Source organism: Schistocerca americana, chromosome 8 (assembly GCF_021461395.2).
Source record: "Schistocerca americana isolate TAMUIC-IGC-003095 chromosome 8, iqSchAmer2.1, whole genome shotgun sequence".
Lineage (NCBI taxonomy): Eukaryota > Metazoa > Arthropoda > Insecta > Orthoptera > Acrididae > Schistocerca > Schistocerca americana.
This window is the reverse complement of record NC_060126.1, coordinates 513,499,235-513,525,251: the sequence shown is the minus strand read 5'-3', so window position 1 is coordinate 513,525,251 and position 26,017 is coordinate 513,499,235. Positions and strand designations below refer to the sequence as shown.

General features: G+C 40.5%; 1 protein-coding gene across 2 annotated transcripts in view; it reads left to right on the top strand.

Annotated features, from left to right (window-relative positions):
• LOC124545039 (protein GUCD1) overlaps nucleotides 1–26,017 on the top strand; it is a 48,600-nt gene that overhangs the window by 9,623 nt on the left and 12,960 nt on the right. Inside the window, exons 1-5 of one of the 2 annotated variants that reach the window (XM_047123823.1) lie at nucleotides 1,847–1,951; nucleotides 11,990–12,149; nucleotides 12,265–12,391; nucleotides 12,493–12,712; nucleotides 20,588–20,662. In XM_047123823.1, the coding sequence (XP_046979779.1) occupies nucleotides 1,873–1,951; nucleotides 11,990–12,149; nucleotides 12,265–12,391; nucleotides 12,493–12,712; nucleotides 20,588–20,662 (661 nt within the window). In that variant the 5' untranslated portion in view covers nucleotides 1,847–1,872. Of the gene's footprint in view, nucleotides 1–1,846; nucleotides 1,952–11,989; nucleotides 12,150–12,264; nucleotides 12,392–12,492; nucleotides 12,713–20,587; nucleotides 20,663–26,017 lie in introns of those variants that run through there. The other variant, XM_047123824.1, reaches the window with a different exon arrangement.

Below are 26,017 nucleotides of genomic sequence, written 5' to 3'. Positions count from 1 at the left end.
GCATTGTCAATTATTCTTTTAAAATTGAGCGATAGCTCCTCTACATGCTCCTGGCCTCTTTCATTTTCATTTTCTTTTTTTAGTCTGTTGTGTTTCTTCAGTTGACATTCTACACATCATAATGATTGTTGTGAATATGGTATGTGGCACACATAACTTTGAATCACACAAAGGAATGAAGGAAAAAGACTGCTAAACATTTAAACTTTTGGACAAAGAAGTACTCATTCCAAATAGAAGACACACACTTTCGCACAAGCCCAACTCATACAAGCGTGCCACTGTCTCGTGGTGTTGGGGGCATGACTCCAGATTACAACTGTGTCTGACATGAGCAGGAATCTGGGTTGGGTGGTGGGAGTAAGATGGGAGGGACAGGGAGGGGGGGAGAAGGGTAGCAGGGCAGGGGTGGGGGAAGAAGCTTTGCTCCTGTGGGAGTGTGCATGGATGTGGTGCAGACAAGGTAGGGTTGCTAGTTGCAGTGTTGGGAGGCTGAGAGGAGATGGAGGGGAAAGACTGGTAAGTGCATGGAGTGGGAGCAGGGAATGTTGTAGGCGAGTGGAGGAGAGGTACCAGTGAAAGTTGAGGGCAGGGGGGTTATGGGAACAAAGAATATGTTGTAAGGGCAGACCTCACCTGTGTGGTTCAGAAGAGCTGGTGTTTATGGGAAGAATCCAGAAGGTGCAGCATGTGAAAAAGTCGTTAAAGTAAAGCACAATGTGTTGGGTGGCATATTCAGCTACTGGGTTGTCCAGCTGTCTCTTGTCCACAATTTGGTGGTGGCGATTCATGCAAATAGACAGTTTGTTAGTTGTCACATCTACATAGAAAGCAGGAAGCTTCTGTGGTAGATTAGATGGCTGCTTTCACAGTTGGCCCTGCCTTTGATTGGGCAGGAGACGCCTGTGACAGGACTGGAGTGGGAGGATGCATGGGACAGGTCTTGCATCTGGGTCTGCTGCAGGGATATGAGCTAAGAGGCAAGGGTAGGGATCAGGGGTGGAATAGGGATGGAAAACGATGTGACATAGATTTAGTGGGCAGTGGAATGCCACGGTGGGAGGGTAGGGAGGATATTCCTCATTTAAAGGCACGATGAGAGGTAGTTGAAACACTTTCTCCACAACTTACAATGCCTTGTCCCCCATATGTTTCACCTGATCCTCCTCAAAGCAACAAGCCACCTTTCTCAATGTTGAACTGCACCTCAAAGATTGCTACATCACTACCCCTATCCACATCCAAGCTACCAACCACCAACAGTACTTCCACTTCAACAGCTGCCACCCATTCCATATCAAGAAGTTACAGCCTAACCACCCATGGTCATCACATCTCTAGTGATGAGTAACCCCTCTCCAAATATGTCAAGGGTCCCACTGAGGTCTTCACAGACCAAAATTACCCTCCCAACCTCGTCTAGAAATAGATCTCCCATGCCTTCTCTCTCCAGTCACTTACAATGTCCCACACACCCACTGTCCGACCACTAAAGAGCCCTCCCTTTATGACTCAGTACCACCGAGGACTGAAGTGACTGAATCACATTGACTGCCAGAGTTTTGACTACCTCTCGTCGAGCTTCGAAATGATGGATACCCTCCACATTCCTCCCACAGTGGTACTCTGCTGGCCACTGAACCTATGCAGTATCCTTTTCCACCCCTGCTCCACTCCTGCTCCCAACCCCTTGCCTCACAACTCACATCTCTGCAATAGACCCAGATGCAAGACCTGTCCCATGCATCCTTCCACTCCAGGCATCTGGAGTCCTGTAACAGGCATCTCCTACCCAATCAAAGGCAGGGAGACAAAAGCAGCCATCTGATCTACCAACAAAGCTTCAAATGCTGTTCTGCTTTTGACAGGGCTATGATAACTAGCAAGCTGTCTGTCTGCATGAATGGCCACTGCCCAACTATGGACAAGAGACAGCTGGACCACCCAGTAGGTGAGCATGTCACTCAACGTACTCTGCTTTACTTTAATGACTTTTTCACTTCCTGTGCCTTCTGGGTTCTTCCTACAAACACCAGCTCTTCTGAACTGCACAGGTGGGGTCTCTCCCTGTAGCATATTTTTTGTTCCCGTAACCCCCTGGCCTCAGCTTTCACTAATACCTCTCGTCTAATCAGTTACAATGTTTCCTGCTTCCACTCCAAAAGCTTTCTATCATACTAATGCACCTACAAGTCTCCTCTTCCCTCTCCCTCAGCTTCTCGACACTGCACCTAGCTGCCCTATCCTGTCTCCGCCATGTTTCTGCAGACTTCCACAGTCGCAGTCTAGAGTCGGACCTCAGTGCCCGGAGACAGTGACTGTGTGTGTGTGTGTGTGTGTGTGTGTGTGTGTGAAAGAAAGCTGAAATGTTTAGCAATCTTTTCCTTCACACCTATCTTCGACTTAGTGCCTCCTCTGTGTGGTGAGTATCAGTCTCTCCTTTTGATGGTGTTCGCAAATCTAATAAATCTGGTTTCAGTGCCCCATTTTTGCCCCATTTTTTTCTACTAGTGTTAGAAAGAATTAATTGAATTTGGTAGCTAGTGATTTGAATCTGACACGTCTTGTAACTATTGTCATCTGTAAGTTGGACATTTTTTGCCTTACCAAGTTTATTCATTTAATGCCTAACAATGCTCCAAATTTTCATTGCTCTATTCTTGAACTCTCGCATTTTTGTACATATTACATTTGTTTTTCTTTATTGATGGTATTGTGTAGAACTTAGAGTACCTCAGAATAGTGTAATTGAGGCAGAATTTATGATTCTATGAAGCTCTGCCTTTCCTTTCCTTAGCTAAACTTAGCTGGTGGGGACACTTTATAGCCAAAATTTAATCATCATGGTCAACCAAATCATATATCGACTGTGATTCTTCTGTTCATCATAGTGTATTAGTTGATTGAGCTAGGTACAGGAACAATATTTTAACAATCAGACATTTTGCCGTCATCAGGATCGCTGACAAAACTGTTCATCAGTGTGCCTGACAGTGGTGATGTATCTGACTGTTGAAATATTATGCCTGCAGGGCACTGTGAACCAGCTGTACGCCTGTAAGCTGCCAGTCCTTTATTAAGTGGTCCACACCTATTTTTTAAAAAGACAACAAGAGTTAAAAATAAATTATCAATTGCTATGTTCTTGTATTCTTGTTGTAAATTTTCTTGTGGGGAACAAACCAAAGCTGTGTGTCAGTAACTTGCGTGTGCGCTTGCGCAATATTTGCCATAATGCTCTAGCAGCAAACAAAAATCAGGCAGTGTTTCCATTTATTTTTGAGAACTGACATCACTTTCTTACTATTTTTTGCCAGGAGCTTGTTGTTGTATCAAATAGTAGATATAAATAGCAACCGAGCAGCATAAGAGGAACAGCAGTCACTTTCTTGTCAAACTGCCTGCTTTATCCCCTTATATATGCAAAGTAAGCCAGAAATAAGTCCCATAATAACTGGTTTGAAGGGTAGGCACTATTCATAACATCTAGTTGCAGAAGTTACCTGCAGTAGCAGCTTCTACATGTCAATGTGTAACCTGACTCGTTCCTCGATGCCAGTCGTCCTACTCGGCAGCGACATTTACAGAATGTTATGTGCAAATGAAAGAGTGCTTGCTGCATTTATTAGATCATTCTCCAGTAGTTTTGAGCATTTGATGTGTATGTGGCTATTATTCCTGCTTGCAGTTTTTATGAGCACATAATTCTGTGTTGAAGAAGGCTGTTCTGTGCAGCTTCAAGAATAGGATACACTGTCAGCTTAAAAATGTCAGACATCCCTGCATTATGTGGAATTGTCCTCTAGATTTCACAAGATGCGAACCCACCAGCACACACAAGGAGGCGGAGAGTATCGTGCTGTCGGTAGAGAAACAGCGACGGCAGAAGGGACCCGTCAGGAGAGCTCGGTGACTAGTCACTGGATGTCACCTGAGTAAAAGATCTGTCAGGGACACTTCAACCCTCATAAAGCTTCCCGAGTTGACTGTCTGTGCTGTGATTGTGAAGTGGAAATGCAAAGGTACAACTAAAGCTAAACAGAGACCAGGTAGGCCTCACATACTGACTATTGGTAGTATGTTAAAAAAGAGTGGAATATGACTGTTGAGCAGCTCCTCATAAGCGAATTGTTTCTGTAATCAGAGCTGGGCAGCTCTTGAGGGGTGGAGAGAGTGACACCACTGGACCACATGCAGCAAAGAACACGATTATTGTATTGCCGTGACAGTACAGTCTGTCGTGGAGCATCATCTGTGAGGCAGTGGGTTTTGGACAGTAATGTTCTCAAAATAGACTCGTCTGCCTGGTGTTCTGACCTGAACCGGAAGGAGCACCTTTTGGAAGAGACAGAACGTTGACTTCACTCCGGACCTGAGCGTTCGATATTGTTACCTTCTCTGTTTTTAGCTACTGAGGAAAACTAGGCTATTGTTCCTCCAAGGACATTTGGACTCCTTGTCAAAAGTGTCCCCAATAGTGTTCAAGCTGTTGTAAATGCAAAGGGTGGACACAGTCACTAATGACATTCTCTGACAGGTGACAGGATACTTTTGCTCGATAGTGTATGTTGCCATGACAGTTAATATTTTTAAGTCTTTTAATTTACCACTGTATAATTGTCTTTGGGATATTTTCAAAGTACTCGTAACAGATTTCTTTTGAAGCTTTAAAACTGTAGTAAACAGCACTGTTCCAGGTCACTGTAGGCCTGAGTGTAAATATATTGAGTATATGGTACCCTTTCAAAATGTCGCATCAGTTATTGTTTGATCCATTTTCATTCATTCATTCATTCATTCTTTAGAAATATGCTAATACTTGATGTTGAAGAAATATTGTCTACTACACTCAACAATTTGTAAGATTTAGTTATTTAGTTAGTTGCTTAGTTACATGTTCCATGGATCATCTCGCACGGTAGAGTCTAATGTTATGCATCGAGTCATTTTACATTCATATTGCAAATTAATTTGCACATTTGGTTACATTCTGAACATTTCTAAGTTTATATTACAAACGAAAAAAAGTGAGATCTACGGATCACATTCTACACATTATAATAATAGAAATTCTTCTTGAAGGAATTTTCTCAGTTTGTTTTCAAATTTTACTGTGGTTTCTGTCAGACATTTCATATCACTGGGTAAGCGATGAAAAATCTTTGTTGCAGCATTTTGATATCCTGTCGCAATGAATAACATCTTTGTTTTAATGACTGCAACCTCAGGTCACATATGCCCATGACACTTTCTGCCCTAGTATAAAACAAGCCACCCATCTTTGAACTGTTTCAATGATCTATGTCAATCCTATCTGATGCAGATCCCACACCACACAGCAGTTCTTCGGAAGAGAATGTACAAGCATAGTGTATGTAGGCAATCTCTTTTGTAGACCTGTTGCATTTTTTCAGTGTTCTGCTAGTCTTGGGTTTGCTTTACTGGCAACATTATTTATGTGGTTATCCCAGCTTAAGCTATTCGTTACTATAATCCCTAAGTATCTAGTTGAATTTACAGTCTTTAGATTTGTGTGATTAACTGTGTAACCGAAATTTAGTGGATTCCTTGTGGTACTCATGTGGATGACTTCACACTTTTCATTGTTTACAGTCTATTGCCACTTTTTGCCCCCATACACATATATCTTGTCTAAATCATTAAGCAATTTGTTTTGATCATCTGATGACTTTATAGGACTGCAAATGAAAGCATCATCTGTGTACAATCTAAGAATGGTACTCATATTGTCTCCTAAATAGTTTATGTAGCTCAGGAATAGTAGAGGGCACATAACACTTCCTTGGGGGAACACCAGATAATACTTCTGTTTTACTCGATGACTTTCCATCAATTACTATGAACTGCACATTTCTGATGAAATCATGAATCCAGTCACACAACTAAGATGATTGTCCATATGCATGCAATTTGATTAGGAGTTGCTTTTGAGATAGGGTTTGAAAAGCCTTCTGAAATCTAAAAATAAGGAATCAACTTGACGTCCCTTGTCAGTAGCACTCACTTCTTCAAGAGAATAAAGAGATAGTTGTGTTTCAAAAGATTGATATTTTCTGAATCTTTGTTGGATGTTTGTCAATAAATTGTTTTCTTCAAGATAACTTGTAATGTTCAAACACAGTGTATGTTCCAAAATCCTACAGCAAATCAATGTTAGTGATGTGTGTCTGTAATGTAGCGGATTACTCCTGTTTACTTTCTTGGGTATTGGTGTGACTTGTGCAATGTTCCAGACTTTACAAATGAAACTTTCAATGAGTGATCAGTTGCGTATGATTGCTAAATATGGAGCCATTGTATCAGGATAGTCTGAGAGGAACCTGCCTGGTATACAATTAGGACCAGAGGTCTTACCTTAATTAAGTGGTTTAAGCTTCTTTGGTACATCGAGGATATCTACTGTTCCATCAGATGCACAGAAATTTTAGTTCTATCCAAAGGCCTCACCCTTAGCCCTACACCCAAATTTAACCTTTCTCAACTTGTCATTGGACGTACTCTCCTTCTCCTGGCCCTGCAATGAAGCACTTCTTTGTCGCCAATCCCTCCAACGAAAACCAATCTAATTCCAACATTGAACTCTGCCTCTCCCATTTTGTACGACCACTCAGCTGTGATCCTCCCTCCCATCTAACTACCTGCTGGTCACCTTTCAGGAATTCCTCGCCTCCAACTTAGCCTCACCATCCTTCCTCAGGTCCCATCCTGAAAGTACAAACCTTTCAGCAGAAGAAAGGATAGCCATACACAGCCTCAAAACAAATCCTGACCTAATCATCCTGCCTGCAGACAATGTCTCCAACACTGTTGTTATGATCATATTGACTACATGGCAGACGGCGTCCACCAGTTATCTGATTCCTCCACTCTGCCAGAGTGATACTATCCCAGAAGTCCAAAATAACCTCCAGTCCCTGCTTAAAGCCTTAGGCCTTTCCCAGAACCTCTCCCCTGAATCCATTTCCCTCCTCACCCCTATGACACCCGCACACCGATCTTCTACATGCTCCCCAGAATCCACAAACCCAGCAATCCTGCACGCCCCATTGTGGTTGGCTATTGTGCCCCTACTGAGAGAGTTTTGGCCCTTATTGAAAAACTCCTCCAACCAATTGTTTTTAATCTAGCCTCCCACATGAAAGCCACCAACAACTTTCTTCATTGACTCTCCACTATCCTCACCTCTTTACCTCCTGGATACCTACTTGTCCCTCATGCCCATGGTCTTACCGCTATTAAACACTGCCTTTGCCAATGCCCTTCAGACTCCAAAGCCACTACCTCATTCCTCATAAACCTTACTAATTTCATAACCCACAACAACTTCTCCTTTGAATGGAAGGTATAAAAACAAATCTGCAGCACAGCCATGGGACCTGGATGGCACCCTCTTACGCCAGCCTGTTTATGGGCCATCTAGAGAAGACCTTTCTAGCCTCCCAAAACGCCAAACCCTTAGCGTGGTTCAGGTTCTTTGATGATATCTTCATGATGTGGACTCAGGGCCAAGATACCCTATCTTCATTCCATCAAAATCTCAGTACCTTCTCTCCCATTAGCTTCTCCTGGTCCTCGTCAACCCAGCAGGCCACCCCCCTAGACACATGACCTCGTCCTCTGTAATCGCTCCATCTGCACCTCTGTCCACATTAGACCCACCAACCACCAACAGTATCTGCATTTTGACAGCTGTCAACCCTTTCACACCAAAAAAATCCCTCCCATACAGCCTGGCCACCTGGGGACATCGTATGTACAGCGACAAGAGCTCCCTTGCTCAGTATGCTGAGGGTCTCACCAAGGCCTTCACAGACAGGCACTATTCCCCAGACCTAGTCTGCAAAGAGATCTCCTACACCATTTCACTTCACACCCCCAGTCCTCCCACAACCCCTAAGAACCATTTTTAGGGCGCACTTGAGGCACTGAGTGTGTGTCTTTCGGCTGGAGTACGTCACATGTGACCAGAATCTTTTTGGTTTTTCTGCCATATTTTGAGACAGTTTTACTGTGGAAAGTATTAAAAGCATCTGGACTCGCATTCAGGAGGATGATGGTTCAATCCCGTCTCCAGCCATCCTGATTTGGGTTTTCCGTGATTTCCCTAAATCGTTTCAGGCAAATGGCAGGATGGTTCCTTTGAAAGGGCACGGCCGATTTCCTTCCCCATCCTTCCCTAACCTGAGCTTGTGCTCCGTCTCTAATGACCTCGTTGTCGACGGGACGTTAAAATACACTAACCTAACCTAACCTATTAAAAGCATCTCACTTTGAAGTTCACACTACATTGTGAACTTCTGTAAAACTTCACTAGTCTTGAGGGTTTTGCATTCTTTTAAGTTTGGCGTGCTTTTTTCATTGCTTCTACAACAGTGTTCTGGTCTGTTTAATGCACCATGTGGGATCAGTACCATCTCTCATTAATTTATTTGATGTATGTGTCTCAATAGCTGTCAGTACCATCTCTCAATAGCTGTTAGTACTGTTTCTTTGAATTTAAACCACATGTGGTCTGCATTTACATGTTCACATTGGAAGGAGTGGAAACTGTATCATTGGAAGGCCTCAACCGAACTTGTACTGCTTTTTAAAATCTGTGGATTTTGCACTTATTTTTGACGAGTTATGGTATTCAGTCTCTCTACAAAAACCTTATGGTCACTAATCTCTGTATCTGTCGTGATTGCCCAGGATTATTTATTGCTAAGAGGTCAAGTATAATTCCGCAATCATTTACAATTCGAATGGACTCTTGAATTAATTGTTTGAAATAATTTTCTGAGAATGCATTCAAAATGATTTCAGATGATGTTTTGTACCTACCTCCAACTTTAAACATATATTTTTGCCAACATAGCAAGGGTAGATTGAAGTTGTCACCAACTACAAATGTATGATTGGGGTACATACTTGAAATGAGATTCAAGTTTACTTTGAACTGTTCAGCAATTGTTCAACTGAGTCAGGGGATTGGTAAGAGGAACCAATTATGATTTATTCTGGTTGTCAAGTGTAACTCTACCCATACTAACTCGCAGGAATTATCTACTTCAGTTTCAGTGCAAGATAAACTACTTCTGACAGCAATAAATGCTCCACCACCAACTATATTTAATCTATTCTTTCTGAACACAGTTAGGTCCTTTGTAAAAATTTCGGCTAAACTTATTTCTGGCTTTAGCCAGCTTTCTGTACTTATAACAATGCTTTTTACATTACATCCAGTGCTTTTTACATTGAAGAGCCAAAGAAACTGGTACACCTGCCTAATGTCATGTGGGGCCCCTGCGAGCACACAGTAGTGCTGCAACATGACGTGGCATGGACTCGACTAATGTCTGAAGTAGTGCTGGAGGGAATTGACACCATGAATCCTGCAGGGCTGTCCATAAATCCGTAAGAGTACTAGGGGGTGGTGGAGATCTCTTTGAACGGCACGTTGCAAGGCATGCCAGATATGCTCAATAATGTTCATGTCAGGGGAGTTTGGTGACCAGTGGAAGTGTTTAAACTCAGAAGAGTGATCCTGGAGCCACTCTGTAGCAATTCTAGATGTGTGGGGGTGTCACATTGTCCTCCTGGAATTGCCCAAGTCCATCAGAATGCACAATGGATGTGAATGGATGCAGGTGATCAGACAGGATGCTTACGTATGTGTCACCTGTCAGAGTCATATCTAAATATATCAGGGATCCCATATCACTCCCAACTGCATACGCCCCACACCATTACAGAGCCTTCACCAGCTTAAACAGTCCCCTGCTGACATGAGGGTCCATGTATTCATGAGGTTGCCTCCATACTCATACACTTCCATCTGCTCAATACATTTTGAAACGAGGCACTTCCAACCAGGCAACATGTTTCCAGTCATCAACAGTCCAATGTCAGTGTTGATGGGCCCAGGTGAAGTGTAAAGCTTCGTGTTGTGCAGTCATCAAGGGTACACAGGTGGGCCTTCGGCTCCAATGATGTTTCGTTGCCTGGTTAGCAAGCTGACACTTGTTGATGGCCCAGTATTGGAATCTGCAGCAGTTTGTGGAAGGGTTGCACTTCTGTCACATTGAACCATTCTCTTCAGTTGTCATTGGTCCCGTTCTTGCAGGCTCTTTTTCTGGAGCAGCGATGTCAGAGATTTGATGTTTTACCTGATTCCTGATATTCATGATACACTTGTGAAATGGTCATATGAGAAAACTGCCACTTTATCGCTACCTCTGAGATGCCGTGTCTGATCGCTCATGCACCCACTATAACACCGTGTTCAAACTCACTTATATCTTGATAAGGTGCCATTGTAGCAGCAGTAACTGCGTCAGACACTTGTTGTCTTATAAAGGTGTTGCTGACCACAGCACAGTATTCTGCCTGTTTACATAATATCCCTGTATTTGAATATGCATGCCTTTACCAGTTTCTTTGGTGCTTCAATGTATTAGCACTTGGAGCTCTGTTCTTTTTCCAACACAGCTATCAAAATTTACAACTACAATACTGTTTGATTCTAGCTCCACTTTCCTCTGTTTGCCCTTCACCCTTTTAGACTGATGTGCTTTCTGTAGGTTCCTGAGACCCTCTAACCTAAAAACCCCCTGAATCTCCTCCACACAGCCTCCGCTACCCGCTTAGCTGCTTCCTGTGTGTAGTTTTCCCTCTCCCCAAGATTTGCAATATTTCTAAATGCAGATGTGGCTGAATTAAGTTGTTTTAGGAGTTCAAAAATGTGCTTTCAATATGAATGCCTAAGAATTTTGAAGTTTCTACCATATTTAGTATTTCCTCACAATGTATTACACTTATCGTTGGTATAGTAGCCCTAGATGTACAGAACTGAATATGTTGTGTCTTTTTAAAATTGAGGGCAAGATAACCCATAGAAAACCAGTCAACAATACTTTTAAGAACTTTGTTTATGATTTCTTCTGTTTCTGTATGTATGCTTGGATTGACTAAAATACTAGTATCATCTTCAAAAAGAACTAATTATGCTTGTTGTATAGTAGACAGAAGATTGTTTACATATATATGGAACAATAGTGGACCTAAAATTGAGCTTTGGAGAATCCTGTACATGTTTTCTCCACACTCAGAATTATATCCCCAGACTATACCGATTGAATTACAAAGTACAACTTCCTGCACTGTTTTGTTTAGATATGACGTTATTGGTTGCTTGGCTATACCAGCAATCCCATAAAACTTCAATTTATCTAGATGAATACTGTGATTCACTCAGTCAAATGCCTTAGATAGTTCACAGAAAATACCAACCGGTGCTATTTTATTATTTAATGCTTTGTAATATCTGATGTGTGGACATGTAAATGGCATTCTCGGTAAAGCAATCTGTCTGAAACTGAAATTGTCGTCCTGGGTTTGATTCCTGGCTGGGTTGGGGGACTTTCTCTGCCTGGGGACTGGTGTTTGTGTTGTCCTCATCATTTCATCATCATCATCATCATAATCATCAATCATGACAGTGGCTAGATTGGACTGTGTAAAAATTGGGACTTTGTACGGGTGTGAGATACTATTCTAGAGTACATCCCTTTCTCAAAAATTTTGTAAAAAAAAAAACAACAACAGTGAAACAGGTTGGTACAGTTTTATTGTGTAGGAACAAACCTCATCTTTGTTTGAAACACCAGGGAAACCAGATGAGCTCTTATTTTTGAGAGAATTTATACTTAATTTTGGAATGAGAAATTGGTGATCCATTCATATGACTGAATTTTATGAGAGTTAATTTTTCAACATACTGCTGTGATTTTTCTCTTGAACCATTTATCTCCATGCTTTCTACTGTATTTAAGAAATGAGTATTATATAATTTGCTCTCTGTGACTGATCATTTACAGCCCCTCCATTCAGTTCAATAGTGATTTATCTTGTTCTGTGGGCGATTGTCATTTCGGCAACATGTTTATCATTCCCAACATAGAATCCTGAAGATCAGTATTTTTTATAGGTCTTCCACCTGTTTTTGAACGGAAAGTGGTGCATCAACGACAGAGGTTCTATTGGGATTGTGGAGTGTCATGTGTGTTAATGGTTTTGCCTTGTGATGGATATCAGCATTTTCTTGCAAATTTTAATGAAATATGCAAGGAAGAAGATTTCAACAAGAGGTGTGTTCCTATACTAGTATAGAACAAGATTCATTTTAACTATCTCATTCTTTCATTTAAAATTATTTTTTAATGAGTTTTAAGAATAGATAGTACCTTACTGTTATGGTTACAGCACATGGACTATAGATCTATGTTACTTGCTGAGACGGTATAATGTGAAACACTTGTTCTGCACAGTTACTATGGGTGTACATCCAGAGTATAAGGGACAAGCATTTTATGAAAAGGTTATTAAAAATGTGAGTAATCATATAATTAGATAAATTTTTGTTAGTGGATTTTAAGTGTGTATTGTTTTCAAAAAGTGCTCATCAGTTTATCAAGTGGTGACTGCTTGCAGGATGAAGAGAGGGTGAACAAAAAGTTTGCCGATGCTGAGGAGTACGGGATAGATATAAAGAAAACATCTTTAACGTGCAGTGATCTTATCAATCACATATTTCAATTTGGGCCAGTGATATTACTGACAAATGCAAGCCTCCTTACTTGCACCAACTGTAAATGTAGGAAGTTTACAAATGAATTACTGAGCTGCCTTCCTTGGCCTACAGCATATGCAGGTTAGTGCTAAATTAACAAATTTATGAGAAAGCATATATGATCTTTTCATATTTTCATATAAATGTTTCAGTTTCTATTATAATTTGATTCCTGCAATTAGTTATTTTCTTTCCGTTAGAAACTAGTTTTTTTTTATAGTGTCAAATGGGTAATGTGTAATGGCAAAACTCCTCACAGAGACATGATTTGTATGATTTGTAAATTGAGAATTTTTAGTTTATCTTTGGTAGTGATTTACACTAAAAACTAGTTTAATATTGAATTGAATTTGTGAGATAAGACAGTTATACGTTGTTGTCATTTCAATCATTGATGTATAATATCTGTCTGCTGCAGCTCGTCTCTCCACTCTTGGTGTTTGCCAACTGTTGTCTTCACTCCAGCCTGCTTTGTCACTGAACTGCCTCACACACTCGATCCTGCAATTCTTACTTAGGGCATCTGGGCCTGTACTTACAATTCTTTCCATTCACTGTCTGTTCAGCTACAGTTTTCGGCAGTGGCTGTTTCATAATTTGTGACTGGCCATATTAAGTCTTCCTTTAGTTATGTTCTTTTGTGTTCTTTGTCAGGCATTTTTTTTCCTTGTTCACTCAATGCAGGATGGCTTCATTCCTAAAACAGATCACCTGATCTTCCACAGTCTTATGTAACACCGCATTCTAGTGCTTCTAATCATTTCATTTGTTCACATTTTGCAACCCCGCACAGCTGTGTTCCACACAAAGTGAGTAGATCCCAGATGACACATTGGTACATTCCCATGTTCAGATTATCAGGTTGGAGGTGCCAGATAGCATGTGTGGCATAGCAGGCATTCATTTCCCTTGAGTCGTGCTGAAGAGCACATTCAGCAACTGTGTACCTGGATTTGACAGTGGTGAGGCTGGAGTAGGTAGTGGTGCATGGCTGCACGAGGCACATCGTATTGTGGAGATGGTTACATAGGTAGGAACCTCGAGGTAGGGATAATGGTTTGAGAATGTCATAAAGGTTTGACTAGAAAGTTACAGAGCTAAGGAGTGTGACAGAAAGTGACAGTAGGTGGTGCAGGGAAGATATCAGAGAAAGAGGGTATCATTTTAGGGCTTAACTTGAGAAAGTCGTAACCTTGGCAGAATGAAGTATTGAGTTTGAAGATGTCAGTGGTACTGAGTGATGAGGGGGAGGCTTCTCAGTTTTTGGAACTAAGGACTGTATTAGTCAGAGAGTGAGCAAAGGATACTGCGTGGGAGATTTGTTCGTGAATAAGATCTGTGGGGTAGTTGTGAGAGGCTGTCAATGTAGGTGTTGCAGGATTTTGTCTTGGTGCGAAAGGAGTGGCAGCCCTCGAAATGTAGGTGTAGTGTCCTGCAGTTCTCCCAGTCAAAGTTTCCATCGATACAGATATCCTCATTGAGGTAGTTGTTTACTTCCCTTATTGCCTCTTAATTACACAAATTAAATATCAGTGCTGATGACGAGCAGCCTTGGCTGCCATACATGTGTCTTTCCTGATTTTGGCCTCTTGTATCGTTCTGTCAGGACTGGCTGGTACAGTCTTCTCAACTAAATCTACATATTTGAAAAGAAAACAAAGGAATCTTATGACATGGATACATCCTGACTGGACAAGAGGAGAGTGCCAGCTAGATCGTGTCTGCATGGACAAATTTTTTCATAAAGAAATTCGAAATGTTAAAGTGCTGAGAGGAACAGACATCAGGTTCAGATCATTATTTGGTCAAAATCAAAATCAAATTCACCCCATTAAGGAAAAAAGACAGAGAGAAATTGGAGATAAAAGAAAGCATGTCCCACATAAATTAATAAAAAATGACAAATATCAGAAAAACACACAAAATACAATAGTAATATGTACAATGCTCCATCTTGCGTGACAGCAGTTAACTTTGTAAGAGAGAGTATTACATTGCAGTTGTAATCTTTCAAAAACTTTCTTGTATGAAGTATGTCAGTGAAATGAGAAAAGTGAAAATATTGCAATAACCATATTAGTAGACATGCTGCAGTATGGTTAAATGATTTTTTGAACAAGACATTATTGTGAACATTTGCAGAAGACACAACTGTAGTTGATAATGATTGATTTTGTACAAAATGTGCTCCAAATTATATGCATAAGCTTGCAAAAATGTACAGAAATATATCTCCATGCCTGTAAATGCATACTGAAACCAGGCAGGAATGATAGGTCTGTCAAGACTTGTATGAAGCACAAATGTAATTGGCAGCTAACTGTGTAACACGAATTTTTTGTATCACTTAATATCTAAAAATATACAATTTATTGCAATACACAAAAGCCTTGACTGAATCAGTGAGAGGTAATAGGAAAAGGGCACAAACAGCAAAGTATTAGACGTGAAGATTTCAAATCAGGCCTGTCTTTTGTAAGTTTTTTCACACAAAGGAAAAATTGTGTTGGGTTATTTATATAAATAAATGTACAGAATGCACAGATTTTGCACTTAGCTGGGTTTTTGATACCTTCTACACTAGTGTGCTAGAGATCAACATTGTAGCACGAGTTAATCCCAATCAAAATGGTGCAAGTCGTGAGGTTTCTTCCACACGGGGTGGCTAACAATGCTCAGTGTGTCTCAAATTGTTTATTGATCATTCCTTCAGAAATGAGGTGGTGTGTGTATTGTGACATGGGTTGAAAAACACTGACATAGGCCATTAAACATGGAAGACAATACCCCGTGGTTGGTGACTAATAGAAAGTTATTTGCATCGCCAAGCAAGAAATGGGAAAGCTATACCGTGTTAGAGAGATGCTTTAATTACATTATAGGCGATATGGAAAGTGAAGGTCCGTGAAAAGTTGTCTACGATGACAGTAGATTAAAGGAAAATGTTCCACATGGTTACTCACTCGATAATATAAAACTGTAAGTCTTCAGCTGTGTCAGATGATTTGTAATACTTCTCGGTTTTGTGTCAGATGATTCATAATACTTCTCGGTTTGAGGTGATGGGTGGATCAAAGTATTGTGTGGAATTCATGTGATGATATATTTCCATTTTTAGTTTTATTTATTTTAGTCAGTCATGCATTCCACAGACCATTTCTATGACCTATCCTAATAACTTGTTACAGACCAGATTCCTACAACATGTTTAAACAATACTATGTGCAGTCCATTTACAGATAGTTTAATATGACTGTTAAAAATATTTAGTAACAGTAGTATGCACAGTTTTGCACTACATAATTAATTCATTATTTTTGTGGTCTTCAGTACCAAGACTGGTTTGATACAACCCTCCACTTTAGTCTGTCATGTGCAAGTCTCATTGTGTCTGCAGCCTGCATCCATTTGAACTCCCTAAGGCTTCGTCAGTCCAGTGTCGACAGCTGCAAGTTTTACACCTCACACTTCCCTCCATTACCAAACTGAAGATTCTTTGATGTCTCAGTATGTGTCCTATCAGCACACCATCCTTTTTTTATTTATTTGTAGTAAGGTTATGCCATAAATTTCTTTTTCATCCGTTCAGTACCTACTCATTAGTTAGCAATGCCCATCATATCTTCGTCACTCCTGTGTCGACAGCTGCAAGTTTTACCCCTCACACTTCCCTCCATTACCAAACTGAAGATTCTTTGATGTCTCAGTATGTGTCCTGTCAGCACACCATCCTTTTTTTATTTATTTGTAGTAAGGTTATGCCATAAATTTCTTTTTCATCCGTTCAGTACCTACTCATTAGTTAGCAATGCCCATCTTATCTTCAGCAATCTTCTGTAGCTCCACATTTCAAGAGCTTCTACTCTCTTCTTGTCTGAACTTATTATTGTCGACATTTAAATTCAATTCGAGGCTACACTGAAGACTAGTGAACTAAGGTTTTCTCTAAAGTTTTTGGTTACATCTGAGGTGATGCATATCCATATATAAATTTATGCCCACCCTCGATACTGAGTGTCACCAAATAATCTCAGGTGCACATTTGATTTCTATCTTGATGGATTTAAATCTCTTGTCTACTGTGACAAATATGTGACCTCCATTTCCCATTAACTTATCCTAATACCCTTAAATTTTTCCCAAAATTCTCTCTGCCCTACAATTTTTGGTTTTCACATGCTTTCTGTGTTAGTATTAAGTGTGCTCTACTGCTTTTTAGGAACACTTCAACTCTTTCTTCTCCATGAATTTTAATTCCATTTCCAAATTTCTGTTTGCATTCCATCACAGTTCGTTCATTATACAAGTTGAATAACATAGGAGATAGGCTATGACCCTATCTCATTCCCTTCTTGACTACTGCCTCCCTTTCATGTTCTTTGACTATTACAACTGCAGTCTGGTTTCTGTACAAGTTGTGAATAATTATTTGTTACCTGTATTTTATCCCTGATGCCTTCAGAATTTCAAAGAGTGTATTCCAATCAGCATTGTCAAAAGCTTTCTCTAAATCTACAAATGCTATAAACATAGGTTTGCCTTTCACCTTCTTAGACAAGTCTTAGAGTAAATATTACCTTACTTGTTCCTACATTTGTCAGGACACCAAATCAATCTTTTTTTTTTTATGGTGCTCTCTGCCAATTTTTCTATTCTTCTAGTATACAAGCATGTAAGTAGAAATTTTTGTATGGAAAAATTGTCCAGAAAAAAGGGAAACCTTTGTAAATGACTATCAGATTTAGCTTCTGCAAGTGATAATAAATTTATGTTTTTTGTTAAATGGTAAGAGATTGCTGCCTCTACCAGTAATCCCCAGTTTCAGCTCTCCATTACTCACTGATCGACCCTCAATTTTTGAATGACTTTCACATTAAAAGTATATATCACACACTCTTAATTCGAAACTTGTAATACACACATTGACTGTAAACATCTGAATGTTAGTTTTTGAGATTTCTATTTATAAGCACTCGAGGCCATTTTTACTCTTTTGTTTATTTATTTTTCTGCCCACTCTTTCCTTGTCTTCAGCTGCTCTGAATACAAGATTCATCAACTGCTGTTATTACCTAGTTGGCAATTTGTACTGTTTCTTTTTTATGAATTGATTGTAGATCATTTTGGTGTCGTTACGAGTGTTATTCAGGCCTTGCTTCAGACCTCCTCTGTCAAGTTCTTCCATTTGGTGACAAAATTCGTACTTCATCAGGTTCAGTTCAGGCTGATTCGGTGGGCAAGGCACCGGCGTGAGTTCACTTTTGAGCTCGTCAAATGACTAGTGCAAGTCTGATCTTATGACAGTGACAGTTATCCTGCTGGAAGCTGCTGTCACATTCAGGGAACACATCAAGCATAGAGTGATGAATGGATGCAAGTGGTCCACTAATTTTTTTGTCAGGAAACATTATGAATGTATGGCTACAAAAGTAGTGGTAACTATGCCCCTTACTTAAATGTCAGTATGCAGTACAATACTAATTCTTGTCTGGTGACTGATGGCATATGGCAAGGTCCTTCCTACTCTAGGCTTTAACTAAAAATTATTAATCTCTGAATATGACTTGTGCAGTAGGTTTGTAAATTGATCGAATGTAATGGTCTGTTTATGTACTTTAATTTCCAGCCAGCTGATATAATATGTTTGTGCAGTATAATATTTGATCAAGGAGCAAGATATGTGATAGTTTTGACAAACTGTAATGCAGAAGCGGGCTTTTAAAATGGCCATTAGTTTTTATATAATTTACAGTTGTCAGCTAGTAGAACAAAAAAGATAACAACGATTTTTGAACTCAGTGTGCAGGCATCTCTCGAATCTAACTCTGCAAATGAGCAAAGATACAGAACTCACAAAAAATGGTTCTAAATAGAATGACATACTGTACTGCAATAATGTTTGTGTAGTCTGTAGTTGCAGTGATGCCTTCGATTACTACCACAGGTTCTCCAGAAGCCCAGGTGAATGTCCCTCACAGCATAACACTGCTGCCTCCCACCTGCCCGCACCTGCGATGCAGGATGTGCATCTGTGGTGCGGTGTGTCTTCGAGCAGCCGTGTATCCGAACGCTACAGCCAATCCTGTGTAACAGCAAATGAGATTTGTCTTACCGAGCAACAGATTTCTGTGCATCCACCGTCCCGTCCGAACAATCCCCTGCCCACTACGACTGTAATTGACGGTGTCGTCCGGCCGACACGGGAACACCGGTAGGGGTTTTCTGCCGCAGAGCTGTGCATTCGCCAGTGTGCGCTAGACGATGGGCTTGTGACTGCACCGGCATTGCACTCTGTCTCAGATCTCCAACAGACCGGTCAGTGCGTATGCTGCTTTACAGAGGTGGTGAGCCTCCAGCCTTCACGTCGTGTGACGAAGTGTGGACACTCAGTTTCTTGTTGCCTTCTCACTGTCTTTCACACATCCACGACAGCAGCACTCGAGTACTTGACCAGCTACGCCATTTCCTAGGTGCTCGTCCCCAGGTGGTGGGCCGTAAAAACCTGTCCTTTGGTAAAGTTGCTTATGTCTCAGATTTCTCCATTTGCGGCCCTGGAACGATTCCCTGTTGCTCTTTCCGCTCTGCTACGATACTGCACACACCACTTTGCGCGCCCACATTGCCATCCGGCGGCACTCGGCCTCACAGTGGACAGTGGACAGCCGAAGTAAGGGGACTCTTCCGGTGCGACAATTGTTGCTTAGTTTTGGCCAGTGATACCCTCTGAAAGAAAGTCATTTCAGTTGCCTACCACTGTCCACGTGACGGTGCCTCTGATTGTCTCGATGCAGTTGTGGTATGAGCTTTGCTATAGTCCTTTTTGTGTTCAAAATGTCTGACTGATTATGTTCACACGTTCCAGAACATTCCCGAGGTGTCACAGATGTCTCGGATGGTGTGTTTAGAATCTTGCATAATCAGGTATCTCACTTTCTGAACATTTTCTGTTTGATGCCGGTCGATGATGACGGCAAAAATTCGAGTCGGCCATTAGTTTTCCTGTTTTCGAAAAACTTATTCCAGTCGCAAGTTTTTGTCATTGTCTCTAAAAACTTACTTCAGCATTTGATGTGTTTCTGCAATGCCTTTTCCAAACTTAAAACAAAACTTTATGCAGACAAGCTACTGTTTCAAGTCAGTTATCGGAAAGCTGCAAAGTCACAGAAACCTGACAGTGGAAATATGCTGACTGAAAACTAATGAATGATATAAGTATATACAGTACCTAGTACTATTTTATGGTATGTACTGCTTGTGTGCTAAGTTGAACAGAAGCATCTGATTCTCTCAGATTTCACTTTTCTTGTTGTTGAAATGCTGGCTTTCGTCTTCTTATGCTCCAGAAATGAGAAATGGTTTCATCAGCACCATAAATGGATGCCAGCTGTAACCTGTTTTTGTCTGATGATTTCATTCTCCCTACACTCGAAACTTGTAAGGCGATACATTGGTTTATGACTGGCATACTGTAGCTATTTATTAATATTATTATTATTATTATTATTATTATTATTATCATCATGCAGGAAAATTAAAAATAGGTGGAACTGTTGACCATACAATGTAAAACATACTGCTTTAATTTATAAAAATACTATCAAAATGATTGTTGTTTTATTTCAAGTTTGAATGTCTCAGTAACAGTAGATTAATTAGACTGGGAAATTAATTTTACATCTCTATGCATTTGCGGTTTGCATAAAATAGAAGATGTAAATGTAAAGAATTTGTGCTAATAGTTCAGTATATTGACAGCGGTCTTAGGTTTAACTTTTGGGAAGTATTTCCAAACGTAGTTGTAATATTCACGTAATACTATATGAAATGCAAGCTGTCCAAAAACTGTTTTCACATCTATTTCACAAGTTGCTCACAAATTGAAGAATTTGAAGTAGTTTTGTTTAAATTTTTGTACATAATTTTTAGAAGACGTAAGGAATTTTTATTTATTTCCAGGTCATTATATTGTACTCGTAGGCTACAACCTGCTTAAACAGCTGTTTTACTACCGCAATCCAACTTACAAAGATCGTAAGTACTTTGTCAAATCATTTGTCACTGTAAATGTCAGAGAGAGAGAGAGAGAGAGAGAGAGAGAGAGAGATAAGCTCACATCTGTTTCAGTTCTTGCCAGAGACAAGAACATCAGATGTTACAGTTTGGACTAACATAATAGTCTCCCTTCTTTGAATGCCGCCTGTTGGTATAGTGTGTACATAGCTTGATGTGCTCCTAATAGAAAACAGGGAAACCAGAACAACAAAAATTTATCACAGTGTTCATTCCATCAGTCCATTCATTCACCTCTTCTCGTTTGTGATGCACACTTGCGAAGGGCACTCTGTTCTCGAAAGATAACAGCTTCACCTAGTCTTCAGTTAGTGGCATTGCAAATGGCTCAAGAAAGTTCTACACAACCCTCGGGACTCGAACGGATTTTTTAATCAGAAACCTCTTCTTCAGTACTCTTTTGACCACAGGTAATCGCTACAGGTAATCATCTGTGTAGTGGAGGTAAAGCTGCATTCTCGATGCTGCTCAGCAGAGTACTCTGTGTTCCCAGCCATGAGTAGGATGCTTTAGGTCATGTTGCTCAGTTGGTCAATATGCCCCAGGGAGTCGAACTGAACTCAGCCTGCATGCACTTGTCACCACTGTGCGGCAAGGAGAGTCCTCGGCAAGGGAAGCGACCCTCCGAATTGGCGTACGACATGGTGATGTCATCTGAACATCCGACCAAAATCGTGAGATACAAAGTGTTCGAGATCTGCTTCCTAATTTTCACCCAGTTGTCCATCAAATGCCATCATTCTGGTTGCTCACTTTCTTGTTTCTGATTCATGTATGAGTAGCAGCAGCATCCTTCCTCTCGGCTGCTGTGACTGTGGTTTTACTGACATCAGAGTCATTACTGACGGCTGCAGTGACATGTGAGGGTGCTTTTGTAATGTGAACCACTTCCTCCTGTGTTAGCTATTGCTGCCATCTCAAATTATTCCTTCTCTCATCAGTATTTTCAGCTTCAGATGTGATCAGGATAACGGATAGCTTATTCTTCATGTGAACGCATAAATTTGGCACCAAACGGAGCTTTTCCTGCATTATTAAGAGGAAGTCCGTTCTGTGTAAAATTTCATCTTTCAGTACAGTCTTAATTGAGTGAGTGTCATGTTTGGATACAATTTAGTAATTTTATGAATTGGTCTGCTTTCCCAATTTCTTCATTCATGCAAGATTTTTTTCATTAGCTCATATCTACGTGGAATAGTAGATACAGTACCGTTTACGTGTTTTGGCTTGTCGAGTCTCTCTTCAAACTCTTCTCGCTTCCACTGCTTTGCTGGAGTAAACATTATTTCTGTGGCCTGTAATTAGTAAACAATCACTTTGTTTTTATTCCCGAGGGCATGCAGCTTTACTGTATGGTTAAATGATGATGGCGTCCTCTTGGGTAAAATATTCCGGAGGTAAAATAGTCCCCCATTCAGATCTCTGGGCGGGGACTACTCAAGAGGACGTCATTATCAGGAGAAAGAAAACTGGCGTTCTACGGATCGGAGCGTGGAATGTCAGATCCCTTAATCGAGCAGGTAGGTTAGAAAATTTAAAAAGGGGAATGGATAGGTTAAAGTTACATATAGTAGGAATAAGTGAAGTTCGGTGGCAGGAGGAACAAGACTTTTGGTCAGGCGAATACAGGGTTATAAATACAAAATCAAATAGGGGTAATGCAGGAGTAGGTTTAATAATGAATAAAAAAATAGAAGTGCAGGTCAGCTACTACAAACAGCATAGTGAACGTCTTATTGTGGCCAAGATAGAAACGAAGTCCACGCCTACTACAGTAGTACAAGTTTATATGCCAACTAGCTATGCAGATGACGAAGAAATTGAAGAAATGTATGATGAAATAAAAGAAATTATTCAGATAGTGAAGGGAGACGAAAATTTACTAGTCATGGGTGACTGGAATTCGAGAGTAGGAAAAGGGAGAGAAGGAAACGTAGTAGGTGAATATGGATTGGGGCTAAGAAATGAAAGAGGAAGCTGCCTGGTAGAATTTTGCACAGAGCACAACTTAATCATAGCTAGCACTTGGTTCAAGAATCATAAAAGAAGGTTGTAAACATGGAAGAAGCCTGGAGATACTGACAGGTTTCAGATGGATTATATAATGGTAAGACAGAGATTTAGGAACCAGGTTTTAAATTGTAAGACATTTCCAGGGGCAGATGTGGACTCTGACCACAATCTATTGGTTATGAACTGTAGATTAAAACTGAAGAAACTGCAAAATGGTGGGAATTTAAGGAGATGGGACCTGGATAAACTGAAAGGACCAGAGGTTGTACAGAGTTTCAGGGAGAGCATAAGGGAACAATTGACAGGAATGGGGGAAAGAAATACAGTAGAAGAAAAATGGGTAGCTTTGAGAGATGAAGTAGTGAAGGCAGCAGAGGACCAAGTAGGTAAAAAGACAAGGGCTAGTAGAAATCCTTGGGTAACAGAAGAAATATTGAATTTAATTGATGAAAGGGGAAAATATAAAAATGCAGAAAAAGAAGCAGCAAAAAGGAATACAAACGTCTCAAAAATGAGATTGACAGAAAGTGCAACATGGTTAAGCAGGGATGGCTAGAGGAAAAATGTAAGGATGTAGAGGCTTATCTCACTAGGGGTAAGATAGATACTGCCTACAGGAAAATTAATGAGACCTTTGGAGAAAAGAGAACCACTTCTATGAATATCAAGAGCTCAGATGGAAACTGTCCTAAGCAAAGAAGGGAAAGCAGTAAGGTGGAAGTAGTATATAGAGGGTCTATACAAGGGCGATGTACTTGAGGACAATATTATGGAAATGGAAGAGGAGGTAGATGAAGATGAAATGGGAGATATGATACCGCATGAAGAGTTTGATAGAGCACTGAAAGACCTGAGTCGAAACAAGGCCCCGGCCGGGAGTAGACAACATTCCATTAGAACTACTGACAGCCTTTGGAGAGCCAGGCCTAACAAAACTCTACCATCTAGTGAGCAAGATGTATGAGACAGGCGAAATACTCTCAGACTTCAAGAAGAATATAATAATTCCAATCCCAAAGAAAGCAGGTGCTGACAGGTGCTTAATAAGTCACAGATGCAAAATGCTAATGCGAATTCTTTACAGACAAATGGAAAAACTGGTAGAAGCCGATCTCGGAATAGATCAGTTTGGATTCCATAGAAATATTGGAACACGTGAGGCAATACTGACCCTATGACTTATCTTCGAAAATAGATTAAGGAAAGGCAAACCTACATTTCTAGCATTTGTAGACTTAGAGAAAGCTTTTGACTAGGTTGACTGGAATACTCTCTTTCAAATTCTAAAGGTGGCAAGGGGTAAAATACAGGGAGCGAAAGGCTATTCACAATTTGTACACAGACCAGACGGCAGTTATAAGAGTCGAGGGGCATGAAAGGGAAGCAGTGGTTGGGAAGGGAGTGAGACAGGGTTGTAGCCTATCCCTGATGGTATTCAATCTGTATATTGAGCAAGCAGTAAAGGAAACAAAAGAAAAATTCGGAGTAGGTATTAAAATTCATGGAGAAGAAATAAAAACTTTGAGGTTCGCCGATGACATTGTAATTCTGTCAGAGACAACAAAGGACTTAGAAGAGCAGTTGAACGGAATGGACAGTGTCTTGAAAGGAGGATATAAGGTGAACATCAACAAAAGCAAAACGATGATAATGGAATGTAGTCGAATTAAGTCGGGTGATGCTGAGGGGATTAGATTAAGAAATGAGACACTTAAAGTAGTAAAGGAGTTTTGCTATTTGGGGAGCAAAATAAGTGATGATGGTCAAAGTAGAGAGGATATAAAATGTAGACTGGCAATGACAAGGAAAGCATTTCTGAAGAAGAGAAATTTGTTAACATCGAGTATAGATTTAAGTGTCAGGAAGTGGTTTCTGAAAGTATTTGTATGGAGTGTAGCCATGTATGGAAGTGGAACATGGACGGTAACTAGTTTGGACAAGAAGAGAATAGAAGCTTTCAAAGTGTGGTGCTACAGAAGAATGCTGAAGATTAGATGGGTAGATCATATAACTAATGAGGAGGTACTGAGTAGGATTGGGGACAAGAGAAGTTTGTGGCACAACTTGACTAGAAGAAGGGATCGGTTGGTAGGACATGTTCTGAGGCATCAAGGAATCACCAATTTAGTATTGGAGGGCAGTGGGTAAAAATCGTAGAGGGAGACCAAGAGATGAATACACTAAACAGATACAGAAGGATGTAGGCTGCAGTAGGTACTGGGAGATAAAGAAGCTGCCACAGGATAGAGTAGCATGGAGAGCTGCATGAAACGATTTTCACGACTGAAGACCACAACAACAACAACAACAACAACAACAACAACAACAACACTTTGTTGCAGGTCGCCAAAGAGGTATTCACAGTTTTCGACAATACGTCTCAATTTTGTGCCAGGTTTTACTGTGCCGGATACTTCGTAGCCAAATTATCCAGTTTTTTCACTAGTTTTTTTGCCGTGACTATTGATGAGAAGACAAAAACTAAACTGTTTACATTGATTCCTATGTTCAATCTTTTCTGCAGCAATTGTGCTTAATTTATTTGGAATACTGTATACTGAATTACCATTTAAGCAGTTGTCTGAAGATACAATATTTTTTGAAACAAGTCAGAATCTTTTTCCTTAAATTTTGATTCACGAACTCTAACTGCACTATCATGTCAAAACTTAAAAAGGGAGGGACAGAAAATACGCACTTACAAGCAACGAAATGGGAGAAGATCACTAAATGCAGAGCAACAGTAGTCGTACAAGAAAAACTGGTCTAGAAAGGAGGAAAAATTTATCACGGAACAGAGAGAGCAAAATGTTCAACAATGGAAGTGAATAGCCAAACAGTAAAAGTGGTTTGGCTTCTGAAAGACACGTATCTGCAAATGTATGTGGGCTTAGAATTGGGGGATTCGAGGGTGAAACTTAGTCTGCAATAAAAACAAAACAACAATAACCGAGATAAAACCTGTCTGTGAGAGCACAATTTTGCACACCTTTTAAATGAAACCTGCTGCCGGGGTTACCACTCGGCTCCTCGTGACACTACCCCATCACCGTGACACACTCAGACCCTCCCAGACACACCGTCCACGAGGTGGTCACGATGCCACCGCTTGAGTTGCCCCCCACATTTGGACAGTAACACTCCTGAGGTCACTAAGTGTGCAATGAGGATTCCTGTGACGACACTCAGTCAGATTCAACTTGCCCCAAGCTCACTCAATACAGTTCATGTCAGGAAACAATGTAGACTATGCCATTAAGTCGCTCCCAGCTTCCCAGAAAAAGGTGTTTGCAAGGTGAGGAG